At 49.7% G+C, this 16,802-nt stretch overlaps 6 protein-coding genes across 6 annotated transcripts; 2 read left to right on the forward strand and 4 right to left on the reverse strand.

Annotated features, from left to right (window-relative positions):
• Positions 1 to 851: 851 nt before the first annotated feature.
• Positions 852 to 1,880, reverse strand: LOC34617395 (ribosome biogenesis protein 15). The gene has a single exon (XM_022730769.1). It carries the CDS (start codon positions 1,878 to 1,880, stop codon positions 852 to 854), a length of 1,029 nt encoding a protein of 342 aa, XP_022591572.1.
• A 1,934-nt stretch (positions 1,881 to 3,814) lies between these two features.
• LOC34617397 lies at positions 3,815 to 5,516 on the reverse strand. Its single transcript, XM_026335341.1, has 8 exons — positions 5,086 to 5,516; positions 4,826 to 5,017; positions 4,492 to 4,529; positions 4,305 to 4,432; positions 4,207 to 4,242; positions 4,052 to 4,150; positions 3,969 to 3,996; positions 3,815 to 3,906 (listed from the first exon to the last, which is right to left on the reverse strand). Exons 1-8 carry the CDS (start codon positions 5,514 to 5,516, stop codon positions 3,815 to 3,817), a joined length of 1,044 nt encoding a protein of 347 aa, XP_026191126.1.
• A 462-nt stretch (positions 5,517 to 5,978) lies between these two features.
• Positions 5,979 to 7,673, forward strand: LOC34617398. Its single transcript, XM_022730772.1, has 2 exons — positions 5,979 to 6,384; positions 6,682 to 7,673. The coding sequence occupies exons 1-2, from the start codon at positions 5,979 to 5,981 to the stop codon at positions 7,671 to 7,673; spliced, it is 1,398 nt and encodes a 465-aa protein (XP_022591575.1).
• A 1,540-nt stretch (positions 7,674 to 9,213) lies between these two features.
• On the reverse strand, positions 9,214 to 11,926 carry LOC34617399. The gene is made up of 5 exons (XM_026335342.1): positions 11,478 to 11,926; positions 10,674 to 11,123; positions 10,204 to 10,286; positions 9,674 to 9,755; positions 9,214 to 9,352 (listed from the first exon to the last, which is right to left on the reverse strand). Exons 1-5 carry the CDS (start codon positions 11,924 to 11,926, stop codon positions 9,214 to 9,216), a joined length of 1,203 nt encoding a protein of 400 aa, XP_026191127.1.
• Positions 11,927 to 12,525: 599 nt separating this feature from the next.
• On the forward strand, positions 12,526 to 14,092 carry LOC34617400. Its single transcript, XM_022730774.1, has 6 exons — positions 12,526 to 12,575; positions 12,787 to 12,952; positions 13,097 to 13,199; positions 13,318 to 13,432; positions 13,563 to 13,636; positions 14,043 to 14,092. The coding sequence occupies exons 1-6, from the start codon at positions 12,526 to 12,528 to the stop codon at positions 14,090 to 14,092; spliced, it is 558 nt and encodes a 185-aa protein (XP_022591577.1).
• Positions 14,093 to 15,042: 950 nt separating this feature from the next.
• LOC113146835 (meiotic recombination protein DMC1 homolog) lies at positions 15,043 to 16,664 on the reverse strand. Its single transcript, XM_026335355.1, has 10 exons — positions 16,557 to 16,664; positions 16,413 to 16,505; positions 16,209 to 16,356; positions 15,990 to 16,144; positions 15,745 to 15,906; positions 15,667 to 15,685; positions 15,447 to 15,606; positions 15,331 to 15,380; positions 15,130 to 15,256; positions 15,043 to 15,076 (listed from the first exon to the last, which is right to left on the reverse strand). The coding sequence occupies exons 1-10, from the start codon at positions 16,662 to 16,664 to the stop codon at positions 15,043 to 15,045; spliced, it is 1,056 nt and encodes a 351-aa protein (XP_026191140.1).
• Positions 16,665 to 16,802: the final 138 nt, after the last annotated feature.

Consider the following 16,802-nt stretch of genomic DNA (forward strand, 5'->3'; position numbering starts at 1 on the left):
AGCAGTTAGAGGTGTAATGGTGAGGGATCGGGAGGCCTGCGTCTATCGGCTGCACAGACACCCAGACGCCCACAGCCTCGGCCGTAGCTGCTTAAGGGCTGAGGCCTAACCGCGTTTGCTCTGTTTCACTGGCTGCGATTTGAAATGTGTAACTGCATATCTGCTGTGAAGCTGAAAGTGAGATCCTTCATCTGCAGGGTCCTCCCCAAAAGTACTATTAGATGAAACCGTAGCAGCGGATGTGTGATTAAGCTCCTAGAGTTAACGATTACTCTGGCACCTCCTACCACCTCCAACTATACATGGTGGCCTCTCTGCAGTAGTGCTCGAAATGCCGCCGGGCTGCTAAAGCCGGATCAAACTCGTTATCCCAGCCAACTAGGTGCCTCTTAGTACGTAACCTGCCCACTGTATCCCCCCACCTGATGGCCAAACTCTAATAAACGCCAGGAAACTGCAGCTTTCCGGGGTCACGGCGCCTACGGCAACGTATACGTATAAATCAAAGAAAGTTGAAGCGAGCACCACCGGCTGTCCGCGACTTAATTTTTATCCAGGAAACCTGCATGCTAACACAAGTTGAGGGAACTGAAAGCCCTTGCTCCTTGTTGGCTCTCTCAATGCGTGGACGCACATCCAAAGGGGAAAGGGGCCACAGCAGTGAGGGCTGCAGCGTCCGCTTTCGCACGCTTCCTTGCGCACACCGTCTGCCAAAGAAAGGGGAAGTTGCAGTGGCCCGCCTCTGCGACGTTTTCGAAAGGCAAAGAGTACACCAAACATAAACTGGTGGGCATCTTTAAGGTGCTGTTCGCACAGGAAGCCCTGAAGTGTTCAGAGGTCCACGGGTATATTCATGAAGCTGTTGTTGCAATACTGCTAACTGACTTCCTTCGGGGCCGCACGTTTGCTTTCTTGACATTGCGTTCCCCCTGGCTTTCATACTTCATCCACTCCCCAAAGTGCCCTCCTTGCCGATCCTCTGCTTCGAGTTCTGGCAACTCTAGATCTATTCCCATTTCCTTGAGAGTCGCCAATTTTCTTTTCATTCTCTTTTCTACAGCCTTGATCTCCCTAGCAGAGGGCCGCTGATCTTCCGGTTTGTTATGCTTCGCGGCGGCGATCGACTGCCAATTGATGTGTCTAAAGGGCTTATCGCAGTTCTTGAATACGTGATCTTCGACCTGCCCTTTCTCCATCAGGCGGCAAACAAGAGTTCGCCCGAACATTCTGTATTTGTCCATGGCTTTCGCTGCAATATCAGCCACTTCGCTCAGCGCGAATTCAACAAAGGCATACCCTTTGCTGTGGGCTGTCTTCCGGCTTCGAAACAGCCGCACTCGAGTTACTTCACCAAATTGACCAAAGAAAGCCTTAAGCTGAGGCTCTAGGAACCCCAAAGGCAAATGGGCGATGTAAATTACCCCCCGTTTCGCTCTTGCTTGTCTCTCTCTTCTAGAGAGCCTGGCAGGGACACGCACTTTCGATTTAGCAGCGCCTATGCGCTTTGTCTTCTTCTTCACACGCTTCTGTGATGCCTTTACACGAGGAATTTCACCTTCATCGCTCCTCACCGGCTTTATTTCTGTACTCTGTCGAGGGCGCTTCTTAAGCTTTGGGTCGCTTGTCCGCCCGCTCTGTGATTCAGGTGGGGGCCTCCGCGCCACTTTCTTCTTCTGCGTTCCCTTCTGGCTCGCTTTCACCGCACGCGACGCACCTCTATTGTCTCCCCCTGATATGCGCTTTTTAATACCCGTGGCTTTCTTCTTTCCCGCGGCCTTCTTGGGCTTCTGACTGACGCCGCAGGCCTTCCCTGAGGAGGCATCTTTGCGCTTAGCTTGCGCCGCCAGCTGCGATCGAGGGGCCTTAAGGTCCTTCCCCATCTTCATATGCGTGAGCCAGTTGTGTCTGGTGATGGCTTTCGCCGAACGCGCCAGACTCGAGCACCTGTGAAAATCCAGAAGCCGTGGCCGAGGGTCACAGACTCGCGAGAAAAATGGAAATTCCTCCACGTCACTGCATTTATGGTTGCCGCTAGAAGCCCATAGATCCAGAGGATGCAAAAAGCCAAAACCTTGTAGAAGGCCAGCAGGGCCACTGGGAACGAAGGGAGAGACTCACCGAGCAACCGGTGCAGCAGAAGCACGGGCAGATCCCCTCCGTGAGTATTCCTTGTTTTAAGGATTGGAGAGAAACGGAAAGTTTGTTAGCCTGGCCTCTGTTTCGCAGCTGTTGGGAACCGCGGGTTAAGCACGCGCAGTACCACAGGGCCCCCCACGGGGGCTGCAGCCGGAAACCCCGCAGTAGGAACACTCGTAAACTCCACTTCTTTCATTAGTTTGTCCCTTCTGCACTTTTTATACACTTGAAGTCTTCCATCACAACGCTCACCATGTCTTCCGACGGCGCGGACCCCGTGCAAATGGCCATCGTGGAGCTGCTGGGGATGAGCGACATGTACAGAAGGTACGGTTTCCGAACAAGCAGTCGCCGGTATCCCTCTTAAATAGGGAAAATCTCAGAGGATCGCTGCAAGCGTAAAGCCGCAAAGCGGCAATGGAGGAGGCTGAGTGTTTTCTAAGGGCCTGAACTATTCCCTGAAAGTGCTCTTGTCAGTTCTTGCCCTGTCCGCTGCAGGATGCAGGACACATGCTGGTCCCGCTGCATTCCTGGAGTGAAGCGCGACAGCCTGGACGCAGGAGAAAGCAGTTGCATCGACAGATGTGTCAACAAGGTGAGCCAATGGCCTCTGCCAGCCCCCGATTACTCACGCTCGACTATTGTATACTCGGAAATACAGCAAACACTGAAGCCTTCAAGTTTCATTTCCCACTGCTGCTTACATCTCTCTTGATCCATCGGTCTAAGCACGCCATATGATTGGCTGTTTCCGTTGTGGCTGCGCAGTACACTGAAGTGCACAGCAGCTTGGGGAAACAGCTGCAAGAGTCGATGCCTCAGAAATAAAGCCCCATGGGGTCGAAGGACTACTGCGAGTTTGTCAAATGTTCACGATGCTAAATCCTTGAGGATTGGCTCAACCGGGCGCACTGTCTCGGCAGGTACAAGCTCCTAAAGGCCGCTTGTTGTTTCTTGACTGCTGTCTCGTCACTCTAGAAGAATGATTAATTGTGCTCGCCTTCTGCACGTTCATGGGAATAGATTCGCTGCGGGCCGTGTTTTAATTGCGTATTATCGAGGTAAGCGCCGTGCGCCTCTCCCTCATGGGCTCTTGAGCCTGCAGCTCGGCGCCGACGTTCATATAACGCAACGGCAGGGTACACGAGCACATATCTACCGCATACTCCTGTTTGCCCCAACTCGCTATTCGCATATTGTCTTTTGATTTTCTAGGAATGCAGCAAATGAACTGGTTCTCTGATGTCGTCTCTCTGTGCTTTTTGACTGTAAAGAACTCCGCATCCAACGGTAGAAACTGCCCAAGCCAAAAATAATAGTAAAGTCAAAAGTCACTTTGACCTAGTAATGCGTCATGCATTTCTTCTTGGGGTTGCTTGTGAACTCCTTGTTGTTTGGCCTCTGGAACACAGATCTCGATGCTCAGCTCGTGCCGCTGTATGCGAATACGCCTTACCCAATTTCAGAAGCGGTTTCAACACGAGTAGGGCCACGGGCGTAAGGGCTTTGAGTTCACTTGCATTGAAAAAAAACAGAAAATCAGAGGAATGCAAACGGTTACCTACTTGCGATTCCACCAACGTACACCCAAACCATGCCGCCTCTATTGCAGTGTCCTGCGTCTCTGCCTGAGAGAGAACGAGAATCCTTTCGATAGAGGTGAAGCATGTAACCTCTGCTATAACGTACAAAACGTTTCGAGGAGATATCCAGAAGAAGCTCCGGCAAATAATCGCGCGATATAACGTGGGATGGCCGATAGTGCAAGGACTGCTCGAACGGATTAGAAGAAAAAACACCAGCTCTTCATGAGACGAGACTTTCACCCTCACCGGTCCCTTCTCGTCCCTCTTGCCCCACCTGCAAGTTCAACGTTGTTGCGCAAATACGGGAAATCAATGAAACGTGTCCTCACCATCACGGAAAGCTCCAACAAGCGAGGTGCCCATATCATCTCGCCGAAGGTAAAGCACGCAACGCCAACGACAGCTCCCGTTACGGAAGAAAAATTTGCCTTAAATCCTTGAGCCTTCGGGCTTTGAACATTGGTATTGGTACTATCTGCCTTACAAGAACAAACATAGAGGCTGCGGACAGTGAAGTCCCCTGTTCAAAAACGCCATCAGGCATCCTATACCGAAGAATGCTGGAAGCAAGAAACAGCTCACCAGCACTAGAAGATTATAGGGATCGTAGTTTTTCCCATGCAAGCACATGGACATCAATGGGAGAAAGGTTGTCACGACCAGGGGATTCACAGAGAGCACCAGTTCATATGCCGACTGAGATGAATTCGCTGGTGAAAGTAGCCATCAAAGCACCCATGACACAAAAAAGCTCCAAAGTTGAACGTACACCGGGTGTAGGTCTTTGGAAATGTGCTTCCAAAATGCCTAAACCCGTCCATCGGTGACAAATTTCATGAAAAATCTTCCATCCAACATACCGCAGTATGGTCCCGACGCCTGTGCGGGCATAGCGAATCGTAGTACTGTTTGCATGAAAGCAACAGATTTACACGTACCTGCGCAGATTATTGTTGAAGTAATGAGGAACCGCCACAAGTTGGGTGATGTGCAGGTTTCCCTGAGTATCTAAACGGCGCTTCTAATTGCAACAGCCACTTCAGAGTGCAGCATTGCATTTTATTCGCTTTACCACACTTGGGGGGCACGGCTGCGGTTTGTACTCTGTAAGGGACTGGGTGGCTTCATCAATGGCGGTCTCTCTTAAAAATAGAGTGATGAAAAACTGCACGAATCCAGGAATGCACGCGAGCAACAGGTAGGGGCGGTAAGGCAGCCCAAAATCTGGTATTATCGTCCTTGTCACTGTCAGCATGATGGCAGCGCTTAGGGCCGCAGAGTTAATAACGAGGTACCTGAAGCGTAGAGCAAGTATGTTCCTCATCACCTTTTCTTCACTGATGTTATCAGAAATGGCACTTACGAGCAGTCAAAGGCTGAGGAACGCGAAACGCTTGTAGTGTACCGTCGGATGCCTAGTTTGAGAACATTGCTGGTGAGGGCCACACCCATGGGGAGCAGGACAAGTAACGTAGCAAAAAGAGTGACTGTGTCTGTGACGAATACTAGAGCCAGCCGTGCAAAGGTGGATGTCAGTGTTCCGAGAACCAGAGACCATTTCACACCGATGTTATCAATCAAGGGGCCAAAAAGAATGCCAAATAATAGACTCATTATGCCGAATATTCCGTAAATCCAGCTCGCCGCAACGTCACTCATGCCAAAACACATGCTCAAGTACAACACGAAAACATAGTCCAGTGCGAAACTGCTGAAAGAGTCAGCATATTCGCAAGCATAAACCAGGGCTAGCTCCCGTGGCGACTTAAGAAGTTGCTCAAGGTGCTTCAACATTTCTGCGACTTCGCGAAAACGGAAGACACTATGATTGATCTCAGACCAGGACGGGCATTCATGCATGTGCTGGGCCGAGGTGTGAGTACAGTCAGCCGTCTGGGAGCTGCTCAAGGCTTGTAGGAGCCAGAATGTTCAAAAGCAAATCGAAATGAGAGTAACTTTGTGAATGGCTTTACACGTTTTAGGTGGATTGCTCGCTGCACGGTTTCATTCGAGATATTCAAGGGGTATCACGACCTGCCAGAAGGATTGCTGACTCGCCCGCGGCCTGCTGTTGAACCCGAGTTATTTCCGAATTAGTCATCGTATTTTCCCACTTGTTTCAGTTTGTGTGTTTGTTAAAGCGTTTTCAGCCCTGAGGATTGTGCTATCCGTGCTACTGTTTTTCTGTTTTGCATCTCAGTGTGCTGTATGCCCGGTAGATGGTTCACCATTCACGTGACTCAGGACTGACCCCTAATGGCCGAGTTTCACCCTGATTGTTGCTCCATTGAGGCGCAAGACACCTGCACTGGCCAGCCTACAGCTCCCCAACAGCATGGCTTCACTGCTTCTAGTCTAGAAAACAAACAACCTTCAGGAGTGCAAGCAGATACACTAGCTGCATCCACGGGGCCCAGCAGAATCATCAGTCGCGGCTGCGAGCAAACAACTGCCGTCTCTATTGGTGCTGCGCTGCCGGATGTGAAGGACTCGGCACCAGATGCCAAGCCGTGCTCAGTTCAGACTGCAATCGCAAATCCCCACAGGAACCCTAAGGCTCTAGACTCCGCAAGTAGCCCCCTGAAATCTGAAGCCTCAAAAAGATCTCCTATGGCGCGCCCAGGTACTTCAGAGTACGACGACAACACAGCAGCTGCACATGGTGAGCCCCTTGCCCTCATTTACAGATCTCTGTGGTAGATCGCACAGCTCGGGTCATGTGACAAGTATTTGGCACTCATACATAAAACTGGTGCCTTTCTGAAATCATCTTGAGATTTATTCCTTTTCAGGACGCACACTCACGGGCAGATGCGGTTTGAATTGCACGACGCGCGTGGGAGCTGTATATCATGTCCAAAACTGTCGCGCATAACCGAGCATTAACAAGCATGCCCATGAGACAAGGTTTCACCTCAGTCTTTTTGGCTGTGATCACTCTCTGGCATTTTGCTTTCAGGTCTCGATCCACCAGTGCAAACGGACCCGCAGCCAAGGGAGTCCTCCGAATGCCAGACGACATCTGCAGCCGTCAATACAGTGGAGAAGGCGCCCGTGGCATCTTGCGATCCTCTCGCCAAACAGGAGTCTAGGGTTTCGCAGTTGAGGGCAAAATTCGAGAGGCAGAGGCAGTCGATGACTGAGAGCGAAGTCCACCCGTTACAAGAACGCACCCCTTCATTGGCGAATCCGAGAAACAGGCGCCAGTCTGAATGTACGAGGCCTTCCAGCCCGCATTCCAGCGCAACAGTCATCCGCCCCTCTCAGTCAGTCAGAGAGATCAAATCTCGATTCGAGGTTCACGAGCAGGCGCAACACCCCGCAGAGACGATCATAAGCACCAGCACCAGCAAGGGGACTCCCCCACTTGCTCGCAGGATTTCAGAAGCCACCCTCGTGCAGCTGGACACATTAGATATTGCTGCACGTTACGGGAAGACATACAAGTCTAAAAGACGCCCTAGTTCGAATGCGCAGGATTCCTGTAGCGAGGAGACAGCTTGCTTCGTCCCGAACACAGACGCGGCGGAATTAGGCAGCCCTGCTACTTCTGAATGGACGGCACAAAAATTAGCACAGCTTGAAATATCGGAAAACACACGCCAAGGTGTAGGCGAGTCTGAGACCAGCGCTCAACGAGATACGCTGACACCTGGGAGAGGTGATGAAAATGATGCTTCTCCTTCTGCCGGCTCGGGCATGTGTGAAGCCCTCGGAGAAGGGGGAACCGAGAGTGCCGATACAGATGGTACTGATGGTGGACCATCTGGTGCTGCAGTAGCAGCAACAGACACGAGAACAGGCGAAACAGACGATCCGTTGACAAGTGTTTGCGGCCACCCATCCCCTCAGATTGAGCGCCTCGCTGCCCTCGTCGCTGCGCAAGCAAAGAACTACGGAAAGCGGCTGCCGCGGCGTCTACTAACGCGTCAAGACACAGACGAAACGTAGTGGCCACGATCATTCGTACTCTGGGGGTGCCCTTTTTCGTAGATTTGTTGTGTCGGTTGTCGGATGAGCGTGCGGTGCTGCCAGGAACTGAATAGTTTGTACCACTCTGGCAATTGTTTTTTCATGCGTTTGGCTCAGTCTTCTGCCGCCACAAGTGTGCTTACGAAAGCTACGCCCTTGGGGCCCAACCCTGTACGCGGGGCCGCGTATATCTATATGCATATATACATGTATATATTTGTATATATTGTGCCTCTGAATCGCCTGTGGCCAGCCATTTTCTCTCCTGTGAAGCTGTTTTCAAGAGAAGCAAGTGCTTCAAGAACAGCAAATGCCACGGCCGGTGGACAAGTGGCACGACCGTATCCGTCTAACGACACCAGCGGGGTAATCTGTACGGGGGTAGCATACTTACATTTTAAAATCAACAGTGTCTTCTTCCATAACTGAGAGGCTTCGGGAGACCCTCGTTGGAAGCACGCCCTGCTTTCTGAGTCTGAATTTATTTGATTTCTTTCCTCCGCTATTGCTACAGGCAAAACTTACGTTAACATGTGCTGCAGTGTACGTGAACGGAAGACAGCACATTTTCCCGTGCTGCTGTACTTGTCCCGGTGCTCAGAACACTGGGTTTCCGTGGTTAAAAGTTATGGGTAATACGGCGCCGTGAAGGGTACCTGTGCCATGAGTGCTCAGACGGAGAGGACGTTGGCCTCCAGCGACACTTTCCGGTTGTAAAGTGCTTTTACTGTGCGATGTTTCACACAGAAAGCACAGTGAGCTATACTGTGATTATTCGAACGTGAGTCAGCGCAAGGAGCTGCACTCCTGTTATTTTTGGCTGTTGCCTAACAGGGGAAATTTTGACAAACCTCATAAGCTATTCGACACCCGGAAATTGAGTTTAGCTATAGTTCTAATTAGAAAGGAGAAGTAAGGATCTATCAGCCGGAATTCTTGTCACTACTGTGAGACCGATATCTCCTCTCGTGTAACCAACAGAGCGTCGTTTTGATCTCGCTTTTTCATATCAAGCATGCGAAGATTTTCTATAGCGTACGGGAATAACTCCACCTCGATAATCGCCCGTGGAGCACCTACTCGCGGGGACCGATAGTATAAGCTAGTATTTCGGTGAGTTGAGTCTCGCTATCTTTCGGGTGTACTCGAATCATATGAAGTCCGATACAACAGTCCTCCACGTTTTATATTGCACACGATGCGGACTCATTTTTGTCGGAATACTAACCGTGTGCATTGTCTGATGGTGAAAAGCTAGACATGGCCAATGATTGCGCTACCAGTTTCATCTACAACCCAAAGAGTGACTGCGATTCCGCATTCCAATCACGAGACTTTAAAAAAATTCCGTTTAGGAAAGGGAACAATCGGCAGCGTTTCCAACACTCTGCGTGTCCTGTTGAATTCAGGGTGGGCTGCAACCTGACAAGAAGACGTTTGGGGCAAGCGGCCAGTATCCGAAACATGCGATTTCGGGATCCCCCGCTGTGTGACACCGAGTACCCTTGCGCAATTGAGTTCACGCTGAATGGACGGCAATCGAAGCTGGATTTTCGTTGCCTAGGTGGCTGAGGACGGGGCGTAGAGAGGAAAGCATCAGCCCTCCAGCGATCGCCACATTCAGAGACTCGACGTATGCGGCCATAGGGAAGGACACCCTGTGAAACAATGCGGCACATTCAGGCGCAGCGTCCACTGGAACACAAAACAGAACATTAGAAAAGGAAGGAAGAAAATTGTAGAGCCCCTTGTACCCTCTATTCTTTTCGTAATCGGGTCGAAACAGCTAAATTACGTGTGGATCTCAAATCGGTTTCGTTTTCCGGACCTCCTACGTTGCTTAGTGCATAGAAAACCAACCACACCACCGACAGTAATTAGACACAGCACCGTTTACCTTAGATGCCTAACTGTCAACTCAATGCCCCAGAAAAGTTGTAACTGCCCTTTGCCAACTTTCAATCGTAGAAAGCACATACTTGAGGGCGTGTTCTCTGATGAAGTCGGATGGCCCATGTGATTCACTCCCTAAGATGCAACAAAGGCCCTTGTAGCCTGAGACTTTATCTGCGCGCAGGAGAGCCCAAAATCAAGTGAGAGACAACTGTTTGAGGAGTATACAAACTAAGCCGAACACAACGACAGAGTGTATACACACAAGATACTCCCCAGACTCTACCTTGTATTCTCTATACCGATACAGTCCGTACGAACAGCGCACCACAAACACTCTCAATTGAGTCCCCCCTAAGATCTCCAACAATTGGCGCCAGATTGTGCGTCTTGCATAGGTCGAAAAGCTCAGAAGCTGAACCGAATTGATACGGAACGTGACAGTGAAGCCCTCTGCTGATTTCCTGAGCAAAGCACCAAGAACTGAAAGAAGACTACACAAATCAGTCTCCCCACAGCTGGTATCCTCCTCAATAACATTGGCACTAGGCGTAGCGTAGGCTCACAAGTGTTTTCCAGTTAAAGGGATCCGCTGTCCCTTCTAAAAAGAAGAAACCATCGACTTCCATCAGAGCAGCAGCGCGCAGAAGAATGCCCAAATTGAAGACATAGCGAATCCTATCCAAGGCTAAAATGAACCTGTTAGACGCACGCAGTTAATCAAAAAGGGATTCTATTAACACGCCACAAATAAATTCATGATATCAAAAAAGGAGAGCGCACTCAAAGGAGAGAAGGGGTACGCGTAGCAGACCTTATGAATAAGCAACAGGGACGTGTTTCGTGTAATTCACCCTTTTGCAGGAAACGGCAACGTAAGGAATGCAGCTAGTCGTGCATACATCTAAAATGTCGCATTCAATGCCACAAGTGTACAAGATATCTCTCCGATCCTCATCGCTGCCGGATGTCTTTCTATACGTACATTATCTGCGATGTAGGGTGGTTAAATGCATAGTCTTCCGTGCATAGCATCCCTTCTGGCGTTCGATGCGCACAACTGGGGAGCAGACTCCGTTTTCGTACCTGGGCCGTCCGAATTCTTTGCACGGTTTTGGCATCTTTAAGATAGCAGCCGCTTGGATTAGTCTTCGGGTGCTGGATGGTCTACCCGTTTCCTCTTGTTTCGCTTCTCGTGCCGCTGTTGCACCTTTGCGCTGTCTCTTGACCTCAGACTTCGGACCTGCTGCAGCGTATGCTGCTTCATTGCGTTCTAGAACGGCATTCATGACGGATTGCGTTGCCAGCCGTATTTCTGCAGCTCCAAATACAGAGGGGCTAGCGGTGGAGGCAAAGGACATGCTATCTGTCAAAATCAGCGATGGCTCTGCTCTCCAGGGTGTCGACTCCCCATCCGCGCCTTCAGGAGGAGGAGGCACATCTGAATTAGAGCAGAAAATGCTTGTTTGCATGTGTGCGTCACAAATACCATGAAGCGTGTCGATTCCCAGAACGGCCATTTCGCCGCATGCCGTCCTGCACAGACACCCGAGCAAAGCGCAACGTCAACCACAAATTGCATCGTTCGCAAGCGGAAAAAAGATGGTCGAACTACGTGCGGTCTGCCAACAGGAGAAAACCATTTGCATCAGCTCTCCGCATGGAAGTACATGTACGCCTAAGGCCCCTTTCCATCACTTTGTGTTGCCACTTGCACCCATCACTCATGGGCTCAAAGAGAATGCGCGCAACCAAAGTGCACCAGTGCCCCCTACTGGTTTGTCCAGCAGAGCCCCCCATAGGAAGCTGAGAGAGAGGTGCCCTCGAGCTGCCGCCTGAAGGATCTTTCTGTGCTTGGTACAGCTATTCAAAGTGCTTCTCACTCCGTACCGGTAGCGTCGGCGGGATTTGAGTCGAAGTAGATGCTTCACTACTGCATGATGCCGCGAAGAAATGGTCTCATTCCCAAGCCCTTCATGTTTTAGGGACCTTGCCGCATTGCCGTGGTCCGGGTGTATCGCCTTCTGCTGTAACTTAGACTCTTCTTCTGTGACATGTTCCCCCTGAATTTCCGCGGAAGGCGCGATTGTACGTTCATCGTTGCAGGCCGTGCCTCCCCGCGGAGACCCCGCCGCTTGGCTATTTGGGGGTTTGAAGCAGTCTTCTAGCCAGTGAGGAGGAGTTTTCAGTGTGGAAGATCGCCGACAGTGCAGAGCAGTACCGGCTGTCCATAAGCCAGTATTCTGTGGTGCGGCAATGGGGAGGCAGACAGAAGGAATTCTTGCACCGCTAAATCCGTGATAACCTGGACAGTAAGCCAGCAGACGAAACCGCTTCATTGTGCTCCGACATTTACACCTCATGGGACTGCAGCTTGCTTGCAAACGCGGGATGCACAAGGAAGGGGAGCTCACAAGCCGTGCTGCCCACTCCCCTAGCACTACAACGAAGAAGAAAGCAACATTGGAGGTGGCTGAAGGGCAATCAAGACGCAGAATGGTCGTGGAGCCGCTGCATGTGGGGAGCTGAGCGCCCCTAGAAACTAGCGGAGGTAGAGGAGTGGAAAATCACTGTTGGTCGGCACTTCAGTTGTAATATCCAGAATGCCCCCAAAGCACTTTTCGAGTTTGAAGTTCAAATTTTTGCATCTTCATAGAGCCTATTCTCGAGGGGGGGAAATACGCAGATCCTTTAGCTTCTAGTTCGGTGTGTGAAGGCGGGCAGACGCTTAGCCCCGGCTCGGGCGGAGACCATACCTCAGAAAAACCGCATAGAAACAGATATCAGTTGAAATACTTTGGGGGGGTTTCTGGGTGGGAAGCTCACCTCCTGTCTCCGAGATTTCTGGAATTCCGTGGTTCCTAACGGTCGGGCCGAAGAAAACCTCGAAGTCCTTACCGGTATTTCATCCTTTCGTTCTGCTGTTTCTCGAGGCACAATGACGAGCGATGTCAAGTTTGATCCTGCAAAGGCGGAGGAGCATCTGAGGTGAGGGATTCGATGAGGCAGACCTGTTAGCTGTCTGCCACGCCCGCTGCTCTGCACTGCGCTGGAATGCATACACATACACCAAGAAAGGGATATTGGCGTGTGTCAGCGCCGCGCTAAATAGCTTGAGATTTACTACAGAGTAAACACTTGACACAGAAAATTGTACAGCCTGGCTGTAGGCACAGCATCTGCTGCCTTTTTTGCGCAGGGAGGTGGTAACCGCAGAAACATGGAAAGATATGAGCCGCAAACTCGCAAGAGAAAAATTGGAGGAGAAGCTCGGGGTGGCCCCTGACGGGCTAAAGGATCATAAGAAGGCGATAAACGAAATTCTCGACAAAATCGTCAACGAGCTTTCGGGAGGAGGCGACAGCGTACGCGCATCTCAGACGCATGAACTTCAATTATATTCGAATTACTGAGCCCCCAGTGCACTCCAAAATCTCATTATTCTCCGCTAGCAAGGGTTTTGCATTTGGGAAGTTGAAGAGCAGTGCGTTGTGATGGGCTCGTGACAGGAATCAGAGGCGGAAGAATCAGAAGCTGATGAAGAAACAGAGCCGGCGACCAAGAAGCAGAAAACTGGACCTGATCCTCCCAAGAACCTTAAGAAACTTCAGGGTGCGCGAAACTCGAGGAATCACGTGCGATGTGGTGCGAGAGGTTACATAAATTTTTTCCTGACGCATGAAATGCTATTTTTTGCGCACACTTTGTTTCCTTTCTGTTGCTGCAACAGCTTCCCTCATGACGCGGCAGTCATTTTTGGAGCAAGCACCAGTTATGGCTTCCAAGATAGGGGAAATGATGTTCGACATGAAGCCGAGAACCTTCAGCAGTGGCTCATGTGGCTGGTAGGTCGTGTTCCTATGCTTGGAAAGGCAGGCAAGAAACATAGGGGCCCCAAAGGACTCGGCCCGTTTCGGAAGATGGATGCGATAGCGCAGTAGAGGGAGAATAAGCTGTGCTCTTTTCTGGGTGCAGGTTTCACGGAGGAAAAGTTGCAATTAAAGTTGGTGATCAGGAAATCTGGTGCCAGCTGGGTGTCAACTGCACTGGTGAGTTGTACAATTACATACTTGGAATTTACGGAAGAGAACTTCCTCAATTTGTAAAAAGCTGGTGTATCCAGTGTTGATCGCGTGCTGGTGGAGCCCCGCCGAACTGTTTAGACGCGGTTTAGCAATCAGCATTTTGCATGGCAGCAGCCAATCTGCAGTGGCCTGTTGACTGTTTTCTTCCCTTCCTGCTTCTCCTCGTATCAAAAAGGCCTCTGGTCTGCTTTGCTAGACTTCGGAATTCACTGTCTATTTTCTTGTGCGATGCAACAACCCTGTAGTGTCTGCTCTGCGTTTCATCTACTCTCTTATGCTTTGACCCTCATTGAGTGCTGTGTTGTAGCTTCCAGGCACCGCCCTGTGCTCTACCGTTTTACAATCGTTTATTTGTTCTGGGTTTCTTCAGTCCTAGGAAGTAAAGAATGGCGAGATGGAATCAAGAAAGCAAAGAAGTGAAGCATTCACGTTCATTTCCCTGCATGCACGCCGAGAAGGTCTATATGGACACCCTATGCGCTTAAACGGGCACATATGGCGTGCAGCCTCATCCACGAGGGTTTAGACCATGAGAAGATGCGCAACACAAAATGAATGATTTAAACGAAAGCACATGAAGCAGAGTACAACACACGCAAGGCCACAAGCTCGCTGCTAATGAGCAGAAATGCACAGTTGACATCTGCATATGGGATTTTGATAGGTCGCCTTCAAACTGACTTTGTTGTTCTCTTCCCATACCTTCTTGATACACCAGCTAGTGGCGTAGGGGGACGAGGAACCCTTTGAGTGCTGAGTCGGATTCTTGTTTCCTAGGTCAAGTTCCCAATGATTTTCCCGTGCTCGTTTTCCTATTGATAATGGTGTTATTGCAAACAGGTGTGGATGTGTATATCGTTGCAACCTTCTTGTCACGTGCCGGACATTTAAATGGTGCGTTTTGCAGCCTTCAGATACTCCTAGCGTTTTCGACACCTCGCAGCTTTTTTAGCAACTTTTTCAAGATTCGCATAAACAAGCAGTTCTTCGGGTAATGTTACACTGTAGCTACTTTATAGGGCCCTAACCGAAACCGAAGTTCCGCTCTCTAGCACTCGCTTCCCGAGGCCGCTGACTGGCACTGTCCGGCCCTCGGAAGAAAATGCAAATTCTGGCATACGGCTTTATTCTCACACTATGACACCAGATTAAGTCTATAAGTAACATAGTCAAGAATGTCACCTTTGGAACTGGGGATCTACTGCCGAATGTGCGTGCCACCACTGGGTTTAGCAGTTTCAGCGGACACAGACGATGCCAGTTATGCACGAACAGAATTGTCACACATGTTTTAAGAGACAAAAAATAAATGGACGTTAATTCAGTACATCAATTGAGAGGGGTCAAAAGACGTGCAACGCAGCACTTTTTTACTCCATTACATCCGAAATGCCTTGTGTCGTCCTGAGCGGGTTTTATGTGTAAATTATCTCGAAAGAATTACGTTTGTGACTTACAGCTGAAATATGCACTCAGACTCGGGTAGGTTTGGCGCGTCGTAGACTTTGCAAATTCGTTGCTCGCCTTTTCCCTTTCGCAAGGAAAGCCGAGTCGTCGAGGCGTGGCCCAACACATGGCCTCCAACTACCACATCAGGCATCCCCAAATAATTATGAAGGCATACACACACTCTTGGGAGCTGAAACGGAAGGCTGCACCTGGTTTGGTGGGGTTTGCAACAAACGTTAGGCCCCCTGCTGGGTCAGACCTGAGTGGTTCATAGCACATTGTGTGCAAGGAAGTAAAAATACATGTACTGTAAGGTGAAGCTTACATAACCTGGTTGGTTACTACAACAGCAACATTGTACTGTTCTGAAATCTTGATCAATGAGCTGAGCATTTTGTTCAATTTCTGCTGCCTGTCTGCAAGCTCTCCACGCCCGCAGAAGTCGACACGAAAGAGGGCAATAATGGAATCCACGATTATGATTGCTATTGTTTGCAGCAGAGGCTCGATAGTTAAGATTTAGCTCATGACCAGAGCTTGCATACCGAATTTTTCCTCGCTCATCTGGAAACGGGGGCATTTAGCGTTTTAACCCTTCGTTTTAGTTGCAAATTATTTATTACCTTAGCAGCTGCAACAGTAAGAAGCTGATGCATGTGTTCTGTCGTGTATGCCCTTGCGTACATTATGTTATCAAGCACTCCCGCCCCATCAAGGCCAAAACGCTCGGCAATCGCACAAATCTTCTCTGGGCGAAACGTAGCCTCTGTGTCAACGTAGCAGACCTGTAGAGGTAAGACAGGAAACCCGTTGTAAAAAAGTTAGCAAAAGATAAAAGCCATGAACAAGAAAGTGTAACAATACGCACTTTCCCACATCCGCCGTTCATTTCCTTTGGAAGCTGAGCGGTTACACAAAGCGTATGACATATCTGAGTTTTCCCACATCGGTTTTCGCCGAATATTTCAGTTATGGACATCGTTTCAATGCCACCACCGATCAGCTGATCTAGCTGAGATGATCCTGCCAGAAAATGGCACTATAACATGAACAAAACGGTGCTGTTCTCCACCCACGAGTTTCAAACCTGTTGTGATTTTAACAACTTTAGCTCTTCGTATCACCAGCTCTCCCCCACTGATGAAGGAGTTACAAAGCTCCAGCTTTGTTGCCGCCTCAATAATTTTTTCAACTTTTGCCTCTGAAAGGCCTTTCACCAGAGCCAAATCCTTTTTCTGTTAGCGACTTATAAGATATGGCATTTTTGTGGAGGATTCTATTGTTTTCCCACTGTCGTTTGAATAACCGAAAGAACGGTGCAATATCCAGCAAGCCGCAGCTTGGTGATGTCGGCAGCGTTAATACCAACATTTTGAAGCTTTTCCTAGAAGAGACGGTACACAAATACGCCTTACTGAGGGGTTTACCAACTCACTATCGCAATAAAGAATTCATGCTCCCCTTCATTGACGTCTGAAGCCAAGACGCCGGGAGCCGTCCCAACATGCTTGCGTGCAGACTTACTTTCACCTATGGTTGCCATTATTATGCAAAGTAATTTTACGCATAAATTTCCTTTTGTCTGGTCCAACTGTGCAATACCATACAGGCCACTTTCTGAGGCGAACAAATGAATACCCACCAACGTACGGACACCGAAGCTGGCCACCCAAGTGAATCA

This window comes from Cyclospora cayetanensis, unplaced genomic scaffold (genome assembly GCF_002999335.1).
Source record: "Cyclospora cayetanensis isolate NF1_C8 unplaced genomic scaffold, CcayRef3 CcayRef3_contig_66, whole genome shotgun sequence".
Lineage (NCBI taxonomy): Eukaryota > Apicomplexa > Conoidasida > Eucoccidiorida > Eimeriidae > Cyclospora > Cyclospora cayetanensis.